General features: G+C 40.7%; 1 protein-coding gene across 1 annotated transcript; it reads right to left on the bottom strand.

The window, feature by feature from the left end:
* Nucleotides 1–889: 889 nt before the first annotated feature.
* LOC143559348 (uncharacterized) lies at nt 890–9,687 on the bottom strand. Its single transcript, XM_077047949.1, has 12 exons — nt 9,355–9,687; nt 7,774–7,925; nt 7,185–7,276; nt 6,945–7,058; nt 6,342–6,852; nt 6,162–6,242; nt 5,380–5,598; nt 5,162–5,304; nt 1,821–1,987; nt 1,517–1,734; nt 1,337–1,429; nt 890–1,121 (listed from the first exon to the last, which is right to left on the bottom strand). Exons 1-12 carry the CDS (start codon nt 9,551–9,553, stop codon nt 966–968), a joined length of 2,145 nt encoding a protein of 714 aa, XP_076904064.1. The 5' UTR covers nt 9,554–9,687; the 3' UTR covers nt 890–965.
* Nucleotides 9,688–18,925: the final 9,238 nt, after the last annotated feature.

The following is an 18,925-nucleotide window of genomic DNA, read 5'->3' as shown; positions in this document are numbered from 1 at the left end:
CACAAAAAACCGAACCGAAAAACCAAACGGTTTGTATATTCAAATAACCGATTACTTCAGTTTCGCCTAATAACTGAACCGTGCTCAACCCCACTTTTAAATATGGTGATAACATGATATTGGCAAGCTAAAAATAAGAAATAATCTAACTATACATAACTGACAATTTGCACTTAACAATCTAAACTTTTCTAGCTTTATTCTGTTTCTGTAAATAATAATAACAAAATTTGTTTTTAAAAGTAGACAACAATCGTTTCGTGGTGTAGTTGGTTATCACGTCCTTCAAACACACTGAAGGTCTCCGGTTCGAACCCGGGCGAAGCCAAGTTAAACTTTTTTTCCAATTAATGCATTTTTAGAATAATATTTTTCAACCCCTGAACTATAGATAAACAATTAAATAGTCCTTAGTAAAATAGTACATTATTAGGAAACAAAATGGCCTCCATACTTGTTATTAAGTGACTTTTTACTGGCCAAATTTAAAAGATAATACAATGATGGTAGCGACAGTGACAACAGAGTCGCGATGAAAAATGGTGTGACACGAGAAGGTGTTGGAAGCAAATAATGGTCATAGTGGTTCTAACTCATTTTGTAGTAGTCCGTTTTGACCTTTTGTATACTTTTGAGTATACTTAAGTTAACGTAATGGCTAATCTATAGATCTGAGCAAGATCCGGGTTCAAACGAAACACGATAATATTACTACCCAGTTTGGTTTTCGGTTCTCACTATTATCGAAATAGAGACAACCCAAAGCAACTTATTCCCTAATTTGGAACTCACATTATAAATACATATGTATGTATAAATATGTTCTCATTTCACAATGCCAATATCCAAATAATCCTATCAAATTAGCGACTCCTCTTCTGTTAAATGATAACAAAATCATATCTCATATGTACACAAAAAATAATAATTATTCCCATACACAAATGCATACTAAGAGCTCGTTATCAGCTAGAATCTGCAATAACCGAAGCCAACATTTCGTGTTTCTTAAGCTCTTGAGCTTTCCTACGGTTCGACTCCAAGACAATAAGGAGTGCGGTGATGTCAGCAGGGCTAACCCCGCCAACCCTGCTGGCTTGACCAATAGTTTGTGGCCTCACCTGAAAACGAACCGACCAAAAGATCACAATATTTTAAAATAAAATATTTATTATTTTTTTTTAATTTGTTTAAAGTTAAGGGTATTTTGGTCATTTCACATGCAAACCACGTGAATCATCCACGTAATTATTCAAATTAATTAGGAGATTAGCATATGAAAGTTTCGTGTTTGAAATAATATTTATATGATATAACTAATTCTTGGTTAAATTACCTTAGATAGCTTTTCACGCGCTTCATGCGATAAAGTTTTCATAGAATGATAATCTAAGTCGGCAGGAAGAGGTTTATGTTGTCGATGAATCATCTGAAAAAAATATAAAAAAATGTATCACATTCAAACGCTAAGTACAAGTGTTTATGAGGATAATTTGAGATAATTAAGATTATTAACCTGTTGCAACTGGCTGTGTTGGCGTGCAATCAAGCCTTCGTATTTAATATCAATCTCGATGCATTCCTTTTCGGTCCTTGACAGGTCATCGTTTCCTAACCCGTGTTTATCAAACAGTTTGTATTCAATATGTGGTTTTTTAAGTAAGCCTTCAAGTGTTGACTGGTTCTTAACTGGTTGACCAGACAGAAGAGTAACTTCATTGACTAATTCTTCACCTGTTTAAGAACTTTTTAGCTTTTTGTTCATACAATTAAATTGTTAAATTGTTGATCTACCGTAAGCATATTATTGTTGGCCTTACTTGTGACTCGAACACTTTTTAATCTTTTTTTCTCTTGCGAGATTCGGGCTTGTTTTTCTTGGTATGCGGTCCATCTTTTGTCATCTATTAAACCAATTTCACGACCTAACGGTGTGAGACGGCTGTCAGCGTTATCAGATCGAAGAATTAACCGATATTCTGAACGGCTGAAAAGAAGTAAGTATTTTAATTAGAATAAGATATTTTAAACTATGTTTATTGTAATAAATTTTAATGATTTAAATCCCAACACAAATTGCATACATATTTTTATATTTTCAATTTCTAGTTAATCATTCTAAAGTTCTGTTAGGATTAAACGCACACACGAAACCGAACACGACACGAAAGCAATAAACGAACACGAGGATTTAACGTGGTTCGGTCTAAACTGACCTACGTCCACCGGTGGCAACTAGGTATATCTTTATTGAGTGACCAAATATTACAAGTACATAATGTTGTTTATATAGAGACTGAACTAGGGTTAGTAAATTATTATGCAAGAAATCTAAACCGGGCCGGGCTTGGGCCCGACCGCCCACACCCGTCTCCTCTTTTGACTTCATATAATAAACCGGGCCAACAAGGCCTACGAACCCAACAATCTCTCACTCGGAGGCCTTGAGTACTCTCGTCTGCACTCCTGATTGTACTTCTGTAATCTGAACATTAAACTTCTTCTAGTTGCCACCGCCTTCTCATCAATTAACCTGAAGGCCCGTTGAAGCTCCCCGGAGCTCCAACACGTCAGTCACGGCTGAAACTGCACCTGACCCATTCTCTGTCCCTACCGGCTCCCACTGTAACGAACTACCGGATCCTGAGATAACCTGAGAACAAACACTCTCCATATTCAGCAAGTAATTCATTGGAGAGACTTTTACAGCTGGAATACTGGTTTTCTTAATCCACTGTCGACCTGGAACTGTAACTGAAACACGACCTGTTCTCCCACTGTCACGATGTCCCCCAACTAATTTAACCTTCCTAGCTCGTTCATCCTGAATCTTCACTTTGGCTCTGGGTTTGTTACTTGCAAAACGAACCTTCTTCTGCCCACGAGATTCTGTGAACCGGATATTGTCTTTCACCAAAACTGGATCCACTCCTTTCGATGACATATCGACCATATACAACGAACCCATTTTCTTGCCACGAGCAACAACGAGATTCCCTTTGACTACTTTCCACTGCCAATTCCCGAACTTAACATCGTGCCCCTGGTCATCCAACTGCCCAACTGAAATCAAACGTTTCTTCAAACTTGGAATAACCCTCACGTCTTTCAAAGTCCAAGAAGTACCGGCTGAAGTTATCAAATCAACGTCTCCCATACCCGTAACCTCTAAAATATCATCATTCGCTAGTCGAACCTTTCCAAAATCCCCAAATTTAAGATTCTTCATCGTTTCACTACAGTGAGTGGCATGAAACGATGCACCAGAATCCATCACCCAAGCATCAACGCTACTCTCAACACTACAAACCAAAGCCTCATCACTACTGACCCCGTCATCTGTGTCGTCTTCTGTAACGTTCACCTCTTTCTTACCATTCGGACACTGATTCCTGAAGTGTCCTTTCTCTTTACAACCCCAACATTCAATATCCTTACGAGTCTTAGACTGACTCCTCTTCCTGCTCCCACTGCCTCGCTGTTTTCCCCTACCTCTACCTTCTGTGACTAGCATATTGCCTGATGATTCACCTGAACTTCTGCGTCTTGAATCTTCTCCCAGAATCAGATCTCGAATCCCATCGAAAGTAATATTTGTAGACGAACTACAAACTGCAGTCACTGTTTGCGACCAACTGTCGGGCAAATAGGATAATAACAAGAGGCCTTGAACTTCATCATCAAACTTAATGTCAACTGACACTAAGCGGGACAAGATCGAATTAAGATTATTGATACGAGTTGTAACTGACCCACCCTCTTTCATTCTTGTTGTCACTAGCTCTCGGATAAGATAGACTTTATTCGCTGCCGAAGGCTTTTCATACATGTTGGATAGCGCCTCCATCATACCACGTGCTGTGGTTTCTTTCATGATGTTAAACGCCACATCTTCCGACAACGACAATGTGATACAAGCCCTAGCTTTCTTGTCTAACTTCTTCCAATCTGCTTCTGACAACTTTTCTGGTTTTTCATCCTCAAGCACTACATCCAAGTCTTTCTGACAAAGTAGTGCCTTAATCTGCATCTTCCACCAACCAAACTTCTGTCCGTCAAACTTCTGTATCGAAACCTTTCCGTCTTCTGCCATAACAATGACTAAAACGAAAAACTGGATAAAAAAACAGAGACAGACACAGCAACACGAGCCTGAACTTAACGATTGTTCTACTGAACTCTGTTAAACAATCAACCTATTTAACGTGCAGCGGAATAACGAACTGTAAATCAGAAACCGAAACTTTAAACTGAAACGATAAACCTGACAAACGCGGTTGGCACTGGTTCTAAGTTTCTTTAAATTTCTTCTGACTTGAAACTGTTCTTCAACGAAAATAGGATCTTGATTCGCTGTTATTGACTCGTACTTTGCAAAGTAGGATCTCGACTCGCAAAACTTCTGCCTTCTTTTCAACCTTCCGGTCGATCGCTGGATACGTCGGCTAGCTGCCAACACCGAAAACCTAGATCGACAACCTGAATCTGACCTGTGGCAACTGGTGGCAGCGAAACCCTAGCAGCAGTTAGCGGTAACGCGGCGGAACCCTGGCCCCGATCACTGGTGCGGCGGCGACACGCGGAACTGGTTCACCGTGTTCTTCGTGTGATCCGAACCTAAGCTCTGATACCACTTGTTAGGATTAAACGCACACACGAAACCGAACACGACACGAAAGCAATAAACGAACACGAGGATTTAACGTGGTTCGGTCTAAACTGACCTACGTCCACGGGTGGCAACTAGGTATATCTTTATTGAGTGACCAAATATTACAAGTACATAATGTTGTTTATATAGAGACTGAACTAGGGTTAGTAAATTATTATGCAAGAAATCTAAACCGGGCCGGGCTTGGGCCCGACCGCCCACACCCGTCTCCTCTTTTGACTTCATATAATAAACCGGGCCAACAAGGCCTACGAACCCAACAAGTTCCATCAATAAAACCTTAAAATACCATTTATGAATATTATAATTGATCATTTACCTTTATTTTGAAAAAAGAATCTAAAAAACCTATTTATTCTAGCATTATTTCTAATTTTTGCTCCCTAATTTAGGTCAGTAAACGCACTGAACACGAACATGCCGCGTTTGTTTTTGTTCGGTTCTTTTGCAAGCCACCCTAAATTAGCATAATTCAGTGCATCATAGTACCTTGTGAGCATGCGGTATGGTTCTCGAAGATCTTTGGTAACCAAATCATCAATTAAAGTACCAATATAACTGCTTTCTCTCTCAAGAACAATAAGCGGTTTCCCATCTGCATGTCTAGCAGCATTTATTCCAGAAATAATTCCCTATAAACATAATAAATCAACCGAATAAAACCAAATAGTAAATAAGTAACAAAAAAAACAAACACTGGGTCAAACCTGAGCAGCGGCTTCTTCATAACCTGTTGTACCGTTTATTTGACCCGAGAAAAAAAGTCCTTCAATTTTTTTGGTCATAAGTGACCTGGAACACTGATGAGCTGGCAAGTAATCATACTCTACAGCATACGCGGGTTTCAGCATTGAACAGTTCTCCAGTCCAGGTAATGTTCTTAATAATGGTAACTGTAGTCTTTCAGGTAACCCGGTTGAAAAACCCTGTAATGTGGTTAAAGTTAAGCACGAAAAGGAAAAAAGAAAAACATGGGTCGATATTCACATTATAAATGAGTTTGACATTGTCTCTAATGGTTCAACCGGATAAAGTCAAACAAAACAGGTCAAGCGAGTCGAAAGTTACATAAATTCAATGCCTCGGTTTACACCTGTAAACGAACCGAACGTCAAGTGAAGAGTTTGTGAATATCTGTTAACATTCGTTAATATATTCATTTACTTTCTGTTGGGCCATTAAAACTTAAGTTCAAGTTTAATAACTTTTTAGGCCCAACACATAGTTCTTCACATTAGTTTAAACTGGTTTTTGCTCAGTTATTTTCGTTCATTTATGTTCGCGAACCGTTCATTTATACTGTTAACGTACAAACACGAGCATGCTCATTTCCTTAACGAACGAACACAAACAGGAAAACACCATTTGTTTAATTGCTCTGTTGGTGTTCATTCGGTTCATTTACAAGCTGACCTCGTTTTACTCAAAAATTATATTATTATTAACGTAATAAAATTTCTGTAACCAAATTATACTACAAGAAGCATACCTGCACATAGAGATCAGGTACACTTCGACCTTCTGGTTCAAGAAATATTTGATGAGAATCTTTATCTTGGAATCTCACAATCTAAAACAACAAACAACAACACATGATTCATGTGATAAGTTAATGGATTATAAAGACTAATTTTCAGAAAAAAAATGTGAAAATGAAATAATAAAGTACCTTGTCTTCAATTGAAGGGCAATATCGAGGCCCCTTAGCTTCCACCCATCCTCCATAAGTAGGAGTCTCATGCAAGTTATCTTTTATTAACTGGTGAGTCACTTGTGTTGTACATGTGAGATAACAACACATTTGATCTCGTTCAATGTGGTACGCTGGATCAAAACTAAACCAATGCACCTCTTCATCTCCGTGTTGAGGCTCCAACAGAGAATAATCAACAGTGCGTGAGTCAACACGTGCAGGTGTCCCGGTTTTTAACCGGTCAGTTTCAAATCCAAGTGACTGTAAATGTTCTGTGAGACCGTGAGAAGCTGACTCACCTGCTCTGCCAGCAGGCATTGATGTTCTGCCTACCCAAACTTTTCCACTCATGAAAGTGCCAGTTGTAAGAACAACAGAATTTGAATAAAATGTCATCCCAAAAAACGTGTGAACGCCTTTGACGTCATCGTTTGATCCTAATACAAGATCGGTTACCATCGCCTCTCTAATGGACAAGTTGGGAGTACTGAAAATACAAAATCAAAAAATTATAAAATTATGGTACTGACTAGACGATAATCGATCAAAATTTTAAGTGAAAAGTTAAGCAACGATTACCTTTCTACAATCTTTTTCATCTCAATTGCATACTCTCGTTTATCAGTTTGAGCACGCAATGCTCTAACTGCTGGGCCTCTAGAGACGTTAAGAACACGCTTTTGCAGATAACATCTGAAGTATGTAAGCAGGAATAATCAATATCTTCAAAATAAGAAATACAGTTTTAATCAAGATAGGACTCAAATTGACTTCTAAAGTCAAATACACAGTGCTAATGCAAATTTTGAGCAAATTTACCTATCAGCCATCTTTCCAATTTCACCACCTAATGCATCCACTTCGTGTACTAGTTGAGACTTTGCAGGTCCACCAACTGCTGGATTGCAGGGCTGTACCAAACTTGTCTTAGATATTGTCGGGCTTACTTATGAAATTGTAAACAATTGATACACATATATGGTTAATACACCCTCGGGTGGGCAAAAGTGAAATTGCACTAATTTTGACGTTATTTTACTAATCTCGTGAAAATAACGTTAAAAGTGGCGGAAGGTTAATCAGGCATCATGTGGTGGCGTTGATAGCCGAAAGACGAGGGTACATGCACCAATCAGCCGGCATCCCGATGATTGAGTGCTATGTGCTTTATGTCCAAGGCTTGATGCAAAACTACTATCGAGCCGGGGGTCTCACCGGAAGCAGCCTCTCTATCCCTATGGGGTAGAGGTAAGGCTGTCTACATCTTACCCTCCTCAGGCCCTACCATAGCTTTGCTATTGGTGGGATATACTGAGTACGATGATGATGATGATGATGATGGTTAATACATTGACTCAACATTACATAGTAAAAAATATGCTGTAAAGTGCATCTTAGAATCAACTACCTGCCATGCGATTCGATCAATATTGAGTGTTAGAAGAAGAGTTTTGGCCCCTAAACGAGCCGATGCAAGAGCAGCTTCACAGCCTGCATGACCACCTCCTACCACTATTACATCATATGTTTCATCACCTGCTGCAACATGATTATTCCAGTCTAGCAAAAATTTTCAATAAAGAAGACTGTGTCAGCATAAATACCACAAAAGCAAGCAGGAAGCTTCGTGAAAATAATGGCTTATTATCACCATGTCATAAAATCAGTTAGACGATATTTAAATGATTCATATTCAAATTGAAGTCCAGCTAAATATTTATTGGACACCATTTATACCTACTGTCTAAATTCCTCTAACTGAATAACTTTGATGAAATGTTCCAAGAACAAGAAATGAACTTGAGAATTACAGATAAGGGTGCAAATGAGCCAAGCCAAGCCTCAAACAGAACATTATCGAGACCGGATCGATAAAAAGCTCGAAATGATCCGAGCCTTATCGAGCCTGTGCCTCAAACAGAACGTGTTTTTATTATTGAGCCAGAGCTCAAGCCTCGTATGGGAAGATCATTTAAGCTTGCCGAGCCTTAACAAGCCTGTGCCTCAAACAGAACGTGTTTTATTATTGAGACAGAGCTCGAACCTTGTATGGGAAGATCATTTAAGCTCGCCAAGCCTTAATGAGCCTAGTGTATTTTTAAGTTCTAACTATGTCTTAACCCAGAGCTCAAGCCAAGCTTTGGCTCAGCTTAGGTTTTTATCTAATAATTTAAGCTCGTTAAGGTTTTTTTTCAAAATATTTAAAAATAATTAAAAGCGTATACAATTTAATTAATAAATATTAAATGATAAACAAGCCAAGCTCGAGCTTAAAAAAACAACTCACAAGCCGAGCTAGAGCTAGAAACGAGCCGCGCTCTAGCTCTCCTAAGTCATAAGTCATAACGAGCCGAGCTTGACCGAATGCAGACTAGTGTTAAATTTGCAACCAGATATCAAAATGAAAGATGCGTTATAATAATTAATAACTGATAGAGCTAAATGAGAAACTATTAATAATGCAGCACGAGTGTTCGATGAAAGGCCTATATATAATTTAGCTATGTCTCGAGCTGAGCTGAGCTTAGGCTAGTTAAGTTTTTTCTCAAAATATCTAAAAATAATTAAAAGTGTATATATACATTTAACTTGACTAATAAATAGTAGGCAGTCGAGCTCGAGCTTGAAACACACAACTCACGAGCCGAGCTCTAGCTCTCGCGTTATAATAACGGATGGAACATAATAATAATAATGATAATAACAACAACAACAACAATAATAATAATAATAATAATAATAATCACACTAAAGTGTATATAATTTAATTTGACTAACACATAATAAAGCAGTCGAGCTCGAGCTTGAAACAAACAACTCACGAGCCGAGCTCTAGCTATCGCGTTATAATAACGGATGGAACATAATAATAATAATAATAAACACACTAAATAAATAGCAAAATGAGAAACTATTTAAACATGCATACCAGGTGTTCGACGAAATGCCTAAACACAAAATAATAACAATTAGCTATAATAATTTACACCTGATGAGCTTGAAGAAGCAATTGAATAATGCCGTTGAGAATCCGTACGGAATAAACTGAAGCAGAGACGTGGTTTGCAGCTTCGTCTAAACCTAACAGTTGAATAATGACGTGGAGTATGACGACGGAGGAAGTGAAAACTAGACAAGTGACGTGGAATTCGAAGAAATGATACGGCGGCGGCTGTGGCGGTGGTCATTGGTGGCCGTTACGGTGGTGCCGGTCGGTGGATGAGGGTTTGAGGAAAGAGTGAGAGAGCAGTTGAGAATAGAAAAAGAAAATTGATTTAAGGTCCCTGATGTATTGGTGTACTTACAACTGTTAATATGATATTTCATAATTAACGAAAATCAAGCCTTTTGAAATACTGCTTCGAGCTAAGTTTTACATTAATCGATTCGTATCATTCTTCCACTCAAATAGCCTAAAACAATAGTTTGAAATTCGGGGAAAAAAGTATAACGTCGTTACGTCTTTTTATTACGAGGATAGAGTATAAGGTCCCTAATGTTTTGGTGTACTTACAACTGTGAATTCTGATATTTCATAATTAACGAAAATCAAGCCGTTTGGGTTACTGTTTCGAGCTAAGTTTTACATCAATCGATCCGTATCCTTCTTCCACCCAAAAGGCCTAAAACAATAGTTTGAAATTTGGGAAAAAAGTATAACGTCATTACGTCTTTTTTAACGGGAGCCGATGGGGGCTAGCTTTATTAAATTTGGGACTGTTAGTTGCGATAAAATAAATAGGGATTATTATCGCTCAATATCATTCAATAGAGATTATTAAAATCTAATAAACCTAGAATATAGTGTTTTTATAAACGATTGTTTGATATTGGCGGGTACAGGTGGGCAAATAAGCACCATCCTCAACGTTTTATGACATTCGCCAGCAGATGGTTGAAAAAAACAATATCACCAAAATTTAATATAATAATAATAATACATTTAATTATAAACAATAGGTCGTTATATTCAAACATCACCCTATGATGTGTTAACAGCTCTATACAATTCGTATAAGGTTTATACGAGTCGTATAACCCTCACATAATAACTAACTAATATACGAATGACAATTTTTTCGGTCTATACAAATCGCATTGCCCCTATACAAGTCGTGTTGGCTTTAAACACTTGTCACTCTCTAAGGCCAAACGTAGTGGGCGAGAAAAAGGGCGAATTTGGGGCGATTTTTGGGTTGAACACCGCCCCCTGGGCGAAATTGGGCGGGGGTGGGATTAGTTTATCGCCTGCGAGATGGAGAAATAATAATATAATAATAATAATGCCGTTGGGTAATGGCTAAATATAAAAAAAAATTAATTTAAAAACTTAATATATATATCAAACTTTATCTAACCATTTTCACCCTATCATACACAAACACAAACATAAAAATACCAATCATTTTTATTATTTTCATACTTCTTCAAACTCAATGAGTTCCCCGGATTCCACGAACTCTGCCGAGCTTTTGGATCAATTAATAAACGAGAGTCGAAGAATTCATCAAATTCACCGACAAGTGGCGGAAGAGCATTTAGAGGTCACGAACGCGGTTCGCACCGTCGCCAATAACATGGTGTCCGGCTCTGCTCCATCTACGGCACCACGTAGACGGTCATATATCCTTCGGGATCGTACGCAAGCGAACGCTCGTTTGATGAAGAACTACTTCGACGACACACCTACATTTAACGACGCTATGTTTCGACGTCGTTTTCGGATGTCTAAGCGTGTATTTTTGCGCATCGTTGGAGATATGAAGCGGGAGTATGAGTATTTTCAACAGAAACCCGATGCAAGAGGATATTTAGGATTCTCCGCCATCCAAAAGTGTACTTCGGCTATACGCATCCTCACTTACGACAACACGACCGATATCAATGACGAGTATTTAAAGATGGTTGAGAAAACAATGAGAGATGCGTTGGTGAATTTTTGCATCGGTAATATTTAAATTGTTTGTATTAACTATTGTTTTTAATATAAATATTGTTTAATAATTTATTTGTATAGGGATAATACAATTATACTCTCGTCGTTATCTGAGGATTCCTACTTCAAACTGTGACATCTGCCCCGATCCGACCCGACCCAGGTACCCGTTTCTCTGACCCGATCTCTCTTTTATTATTTAATATTTATACTTATATTTTACTTTTAATAATAATATATATTTTCCTTCCCGCCTCTTTCCCTCTCTCTTTCCGCCTTCTTTTCCCTCTTGTCGCCGTCCCGCCCTTGCGCCTTGTTTCCCTCTCCTCTTTGCTTGTCCTTTGGTTCTTCCCGCCTAAGGATGTCTGCAGCTCCACGCGCCAGACTCCTTACATGGAAGCCTGCGTGAAGACATCTTGTTCCTGCGATGCGTGAAGAGAACTCTTCTCGCAGCGCGCTAAGAATGCATGTTCTTCCCGCAATGCGCTAAGAATGTATGTTCTTCCCGCGATGCGCTTAGAATTCTAGTTCTTCACGCAGCACGCTAAGGATTTGTGATTCTTCCCGCAGTGCGCTAAGGATTGTTGTGCCAGCCTTCGCGCTCGCGCACTCAGCCTTCCCGCGCTTAACCCTTGTATCTTCTGTTTAAATCTAGCCGTTTGCTTTTGTGTTGTCTTATCTTTTGAGCTGTTGACCTAACCTATCTTATGTCTGAATAGTTACTTTCGGCGCAGCATGCGTACCAACCCCCATTGGTTGGTAGAAAAAGTGACTGACATTATCTTTTGAGATCTGCTTTTGCCAAGCTTTATCCAGTACCTTTATCTGAACCGCCCATGCCTGTTACTGTTTCCCTGACAGCTTTATCTTGCCCCTGCAGCTGCCATATCTTTTGATATCTTTTGCTTTTGGATTCTTATGCTTTTTGATATCTTTTGCTTTTTTAAGATCTTTTCCCCTTTTCTAGGGATTATGTCTCCTAGGGTTTTTCTATAAATAATAGTAGTATTTTCTTAACACATCACACACAAAACACTTAATCTCTCCTGTTCTCTTGCTCCTTGCTCTCTCTGCCGTCTTCCTCTCTGCCTCCGTCTTCCTCCTTGTTCTTCCTGCTTTTCCGGTAATATATATTATAATTTACTTATTAATTATGCTAACTTATAATCAAGACTTAAAACAAATCATTAAAACAATAATCTTATTTATAGGTTAACTTGTGCTTGTTTAAAGTTGGTTCTTGCTTTATCTATCACCGCATCGTTTATCATGTGAGTTATCTCGTATCTAATCCCTTTTTATTTTAAATGCTTTGGGATGTTCATGTGTTCATACAAAACTTGAGTCTTAAACTTGTTTATGAACTTTAGTCGCGCAGTATCCCATGTGTTGAGGACGTTTACTTGGCTGTTTATTTGTATGTGTGTATCATTAACCGCTTTGTTCGGCCTATTCCGCAGTTCCGTTGGTACCATTAGTTGAACACGGGAGACCTATCGTTTACGGTTTTCTTTGTTTACACTTGCACAGATGTTTTCTCGTTTTTATGCTCAATTGGGAGCATGGATTGAACTATGATCTATGAACTATCTTAGGCTTGATCACAATCTGATTACACCCTTGTTAAACTCTAGACATACACGTGTTGCGCGCAGATTTATGATTATCTATGTATTGTATTAAACTTGATTTCTCACCAACACGCAAGTGTTTGACGTTTATTTTAACACATGTTCAGGTTTGCAGTAGCTGTTTTGGAGCTTGTGGACACGTAGGACGTTTTTACTTTTGGACCTAGAATTAAAATGTATCAAGACAAGTTCATGTTGTTTGAATGTTATAATTTATAATATATTGATTTATGTTTGATTTATGTTCTTTATTTTCCCCGCTGCGCGTGCGCGATAAAATGTGTATTAATAAATATTGACACCAATAGTGTCGCGAGTAATGAAGCAATATGTGGCGCCCCGATGTATAATCCGCCTTTGGTCGGGGTGTTACAGATTGGTATCAGAGCTCGTTGACTTTAGGATAGGTGGTTAGACGTAACGGCCTAGAATACCTAAGAGTCCCTTCTCGCGCATGAGAGAAATCTCATGTTTGCGCGCTTATTGTTAATTACTCGTTATTTATGAATATGCTCGCGCTTGCGCAGTATATGATTTTATGTTTTATTTCGCGATATTTCGATTTTTGTTGAATTTCGATTTTTATTGATTTTACTTACATATTCGTTTGTTGAATTTGAAAATCCGAAAAGTCATGGTGATACATGAATAGTTGATTTTCAATTTCCATTTACGATTATGTTCTGAGGTTGGAGACTTGAAAAGTCATGGTGATACATGAATTGTCAACCTCCAATACTCATTTTCTTGTATGTTTTATATTGAAGATTGAAAAGTCATGGTGATACATGAATCGTCAATCTCCAATACTCGTTTGCCCGTATATTTTAAATTGGGAATTCGGAAAGTCATGGTGATACATGAATTGTCGATTCTTGATTCGAATTTGTTACCTCTATTAAGTCTGCATTTAGGATCATTTATTTTACTTTAACTTTTGATAGTATCTAACTCCGTGAAACCAAGCTTTATAAGATTAAAACTTTGCGCTAAAACCAAGATATTAACTAAAATTAAAACTTTTATAGAATGCCTCCGCTATCTCGCCGATTTCAGAGAAGAGAAGCCTCGCGCATGCGTAGACAGCAACGTTCCCAGGAAATGGCCGCCGCAATAGCCCAAGCCTTAAACCAAAACAATACCAACACCACCAGTTATAACATTAAGTCCTTTAACGCGGGTAACCCTCCGAAGTTCACAGGTCTTGAAGGAGCCACCGTGATGCTCCAATGGCTTGAGAAGATTGAAAACACTTTCCTCCATACCCAATGCCCCTCAGAAAGACGAACCCTATATGCTTCCAGTGTCCTGGAATCCAGAGCGCTTACATGGTGGAATGGAGTAGCTCATGCGCGTGGCGCAGAGGCTGCTTCTAGCATGACATGGGAGGAATTCAAGGAAATTCTTACGCGAGAATTCTGCCCTCCCAACGAAGTTAAGCGCCTGGAGGAAGAATTCTGGAACTTGAAGCAATACAGCGGTGAAGCGCGCGAGTACGCGACGCGCTTCCACGAGCTAAGCTTACTGGTCCCTCACCTTGTTACCCCTTCCCGCCGAGCCATAGAGAAATTCCTTGGGGGTCTCCCCATGGAAATTCAAGATTCTGTATGGGCCAGAAACCCAGTTACCCTCTCTGACGCCATCGAATTGGCCGCTGTGCTCAGCGACAACCATGTCAGAGCAGGAACCCTGTTCCTGCGGGGAACTGAGAAGACCAAACCCACCAAGACTGTCCCTGAACCAACAGAAACCAAACCAGAACCCTCAAACCATAACCAGAAACGTAGGCGCAGACAAGCCTATGCGCTTACCAACCCGCCCATTGTCCAGCAACCAATTTATCAACCAGTTTACGCGCCTAACCCACTGTCAACCTACCCAGCACCTCCTGTAGTCCACAACTATGCCTTAACCAATCCAGCACTTCCTGCCCCGCCAACTAAGAAACCTTACACAGGAAACCAACCCTTTTGCCCAACCTGTAGACTTCATCACCCACCTCAAGTCCCGTGTCGACAATGTAACCGATGTGGCCGCGTAGGACACTCCGTTGAGTACTGTAGAACCCCTCCCTCCAATCCGATTGCGCCAACACCACCAGCCTACCCGCAGAACCCACAGCCAACTTACCAAAACCCACGACCCAGATCGTGCTTTAACTGCGGTGATCCAAGTCATTTCCGGAACGCGTGCCCAAGGCTACAAGTTCAGATTACTCAAGCGAATCCGGTGAACCAAATTTCGAACCAAGTGACGCGTGGCCGAGCTTTTAACATAACCGCGCACCAAGCGCAAGCGAATAACGACGTAGTTAATGGTACATTTTTGCTTAACGGATTTTATGCATCTATGCTTTTTGATACTGGCGCCGATAGAAGTTTTATCTCTCGCGCCTTTGAGCGGAAGCTTGCGCAACCGCGCGATAACTTAAAAGAAGATTTTTCAGTTGAATTGGCTAATGGCGAAACTGTTTTAATAAACTCGGTAATTAAAGATTGCACGCTTAACCTTAACGAAAACGATTTTCTGATCGACCTCATCCCTATGCCTCTTGGAAGCTTTGATGTTATCATTGGTATGGACTGGCTCTCGAAGAATCGCGCCGAAGTTATTTGCGCCAAGAAATTGATTCGCATACCTCGAGAAAATGGTGATCTTCATATCTACGGCGAAAAACCCTCCAGTGGTCTTAAACTTATGTCTTGCGCCGAAGCCCGAAGACTCATGCGGAAGAAGTGTATTGCATTTCTAGCCCATGTGGTTAAACCCGATGAAGGAAAGAAGCTTCGCGATATCCCTGTTGTGCGTGATTTTCCTGAAGTTTTTCCTGATGATCTTCCTGGTATCCCTCCCGCTCGTGAAGTCGAGTTTCGTGTTGATCTTGTCCCTGGTGCTTCCCCCGTTGCTAAATCTCCTTACCGTCTTGCACCCGCTGAGATGCAAGAATTGGCCAGCCAACTTCAAGAGTTGACTGCTAAAGGATTCATTCGCCCTAGCTCTTCGCCCTGGGGTGCTCCGGTGTTGTTCGTTAAAAAGAAAGATGGATCGTTCCGCATGTGTATTGATTACCGCGAGTTGAACAAACTCACCATTAAAAACCGGTATCCCTTACCGCGTATTGACGACCTCTTTGATCAACTCCAAGGTGCCTCTTGTTTCTCGAAGATTGATCTCCGCTCTGGCTATCACCAGTTGCGCATCCGCGATGAAGATGTTCCGAAGACTGCTTTTCGAACTCGTTATGGCCATTTTGAATTCTTGGTCATGTCCTTCGGTTTAACCAACGCACCCGCCGTTTTCATGGATCTTATGAATCGGGTGTGTAGGCCTTTCTTGGATAAATTCGTGATCGTGTTTATCGATGATGTTCTGGTGTATTCTAAGACCAAGGCCGAGCACGAGCAACATCTTCGGTTGGTGTTGCAAAAGCTTAGAGCTGAGCAACTCTATGCTAAGTTGTCCAAGTGTGAATTTTGGTCTGATGAAGTACAGTTTCTTGGTCATGTTGTAAACAAGATGGGTATTCATGTCGACCCATCCAAGATTGAAGCAATCAAGAACTGGATTACGCCATCCTCTCCTTCTGAGATCCGTTCCTTTCTGGGCTTAGCTGGTTATTACCGGCGTTTCATTTCGAACTTCTCAAAGATCGCTTTGCCTTTAACAGCTCTTACGCACAAAGGTAAACCATATATTTGGGGCTCGAAGCAAGAAGAAGCCTTTCTAACGCTCAAGCGTTTGTTGTGTGAAGCTCCTGTTCTTGCGCTACCTGAGGGTAATGATGATTTTGTCGTGTATTGCGATGCATCCAACCAAGGTCTCGGTTGTGTTCTTATGCAACGAGGCAAGGTTATCGCTTACGCATCAAGGCAACTCAAGGTTCATGAAAAGAATTATACAACTCACGACCTCGAGCTTGGTGCAGTTGTTTTTGCCTTGAAGATCTGGAGACACTACCTTTATGGTACTAAGTGTATCCTCTACACTGACCATAAAAGCCTTCAGCATATCTTTGATCAAAAGGAACTTAACATGAGGCAACGCCGATGGAACGAACTCATCAGCGATTACGATTGTGAGATCCGGTATCATCCTGGTAAGGCTAATGTGGTAGCCGATGCGCTCAGCCGAAAACCCTGCCAACTTAACTGTATCTTGCCGCGCACCCAGCTTCACTTCGCGCCGATTCAAAGCAACCTTGAATCGCGTATTCGTGACGCGCAGCGCGCATCCATCAGTAATGGTAACCTTCGCGCCGAGTTAGCGTGTGGCGCGGAAGCACTCTTTGTCCCTAATCTGAGTGGAATTCTCTGTTATCTTAATCGCATCTGGATTCCCTTTGATGAGAATCTTCGCGCTGATATCCTGAGTGAAGCGCACAAATCTCGATATTCTATTCATCCTGGCGCTGATAAGATGTACAAGGATTTGCGCATTACTTATTGGTGGCCTGGCATGAAAAAGGATATTGCTGTGTTCGTAGCTACGTGCCTGACTTGTTCTAAAGTTAAAGCTGAACACCAACGCCCATCTGGTTTGCTCGAACAACCAGAAATTCCTACGTGGAAATGGGAAGGTATAGCGATGGACTTTATTACCAAGTTACCTTTGACAGCAAGCAAACATGATAGCATTTGGGTAATAGTGGATCGATTGACTAAATCTGCTCACTTTCTGCCCATTCGTGAAAACTACCGTGTTGAGCATCTCGCGCAGCTTTATGTCAAGGAAATCGTCTGCCGCCATGGTACTCCTTTGAGCATCATATCCGATCGCGATGGCCGTTTTATATCTCGCTTTTGGAAATCTCTCCAATCTGCGCTAGGAACTCGCTTGGACATGAGTACGGCATATCATCCTCAGACTGACGGTCAGTCTGAGCGAACTATTCAAACTCTTGAGGATATGCTCCGATCTTGTGTTCTTGATTTTGGAGGTAATTGGGATTCACACCTGCCTTTGATCGAGTTTTCTTATAACAACAGCTATCATTCCAGTATCGGTATGGCCCCATTTGAAGCACTTTACGGTCGTAAATGCCGCTCCCCGATTTGTTGGAGCGAAGTGGGTGAAACTCAAATCACAGGACCCGAACTTGTTCAAGAGACAACCGATAAAATCGCCAAGATCCGTGATCATTTGCTGACTGCCAGAAGCCGACAGAAGAGTTACGCAGATCGTAGGCGAAAGCCTCTCGAATTTCAAGTTGGTGATCTTGTTCTCCTCAAAGTGTCGCCTTGGAAAGGTGTTGTCCGCTTTGGGAAGAAGGGTAAGCTTGCTCCTCGTTATGTTGGTCCATTCAAGATTCTCGCGCGTGTGGGAAAAGTTGCCTACAGACTTGACCTGCCGCTCGCGCTCAGTAATGTGCATCCAACGTTCCATGTTTCCAATCTCAAGAAGTGTTTAGCTGACGAGAACCTTCACATTCCACTTGATGAAGTTCAAGTTGATGAATCCATGCATTTCATTGAGAAGCCTGTTGAGATTATGGATCGCGAGGTTAAGCAAACCAAGCGCAGTCGTATCCCTATCGTGAAAGTTCGCTGGGAGTCCAAGCGCGGAGCCGAGTTTACATGGGAAAGGGAAGATCAAATGAAGATCAAGTACCCGCACCTGTTCTCTGCGCAACCTACTTCGAGATAAATTTCGGGACGAAATTTCTTAAAGTAGGGGAGACTGTGACATCTGCCCCGATCCGACCCGACCCAGGTACCCGTTTCTCTGACCCGATCTCTCTTTTATTATTTAATATTTATACTTATATTTTACTTTTAATAATAATATATATTTTCCTTCCCGCCTCTTTCCCTCTCTCTTTCCGCCTTCTTTTCCCTCTTGTCGCCGTCCCGCCCTTGCGCCTTGTTTCCCTCTCCTCTTTGCTTGTCCTTTGGTTCTTCCCGCCTAAGGATGTCTGCAGCTCCACGCGCCAGACTCCTTACATGGAAGCCTGCGTGAAGACATCTTGTTCCTGCGATGCGTGAAGAGAACTCTTC

The sequence above is a fragment of the Bidens hawaiensis genome, unplaced genomic scaffold, assembly GCF_021521415.1.
Source record: "Bidens hawaiensis isolate Kalapana, Puna unplaced genomic scaffold, B.hawaiensis_p1.1 tig00019810_1, whole genome shotgun sequence".
Taxonomy (NCBI): domain Eukaryota; kingdom Viridiplantae; phylum Streptophyta; class Magnoliopsida; order Asterales; family Asteraceae; genus Bidens; species Bidens hawaiensis.
This window is presented reverse-complemented; position numbering and strand designations above follow the sequence as displayed.

Coding starts and splice junctions, on each gene's coding strand:
- LOC143559348 (XM_077047949.1), bottom strand. CDS start 9,553: ATGACCACCGCCACAGCCGCCGCCGTATCATTTCTTCGAATTCCACGT. Junction 1,988..5,161: donor CCATACCGCATGCTCACAAG/GTACTATGATGC, acceptor ACTTCTTTTCAG/CCGTTCAGAATATCGGTTAA. Junction 1,735..1,820: donor AAAAAGTGTTCGAGTCACAA/GTAAGGCCAACA, acceptor GTTCTTAAACAG/GTGAAGAATTAGTCAATGAA.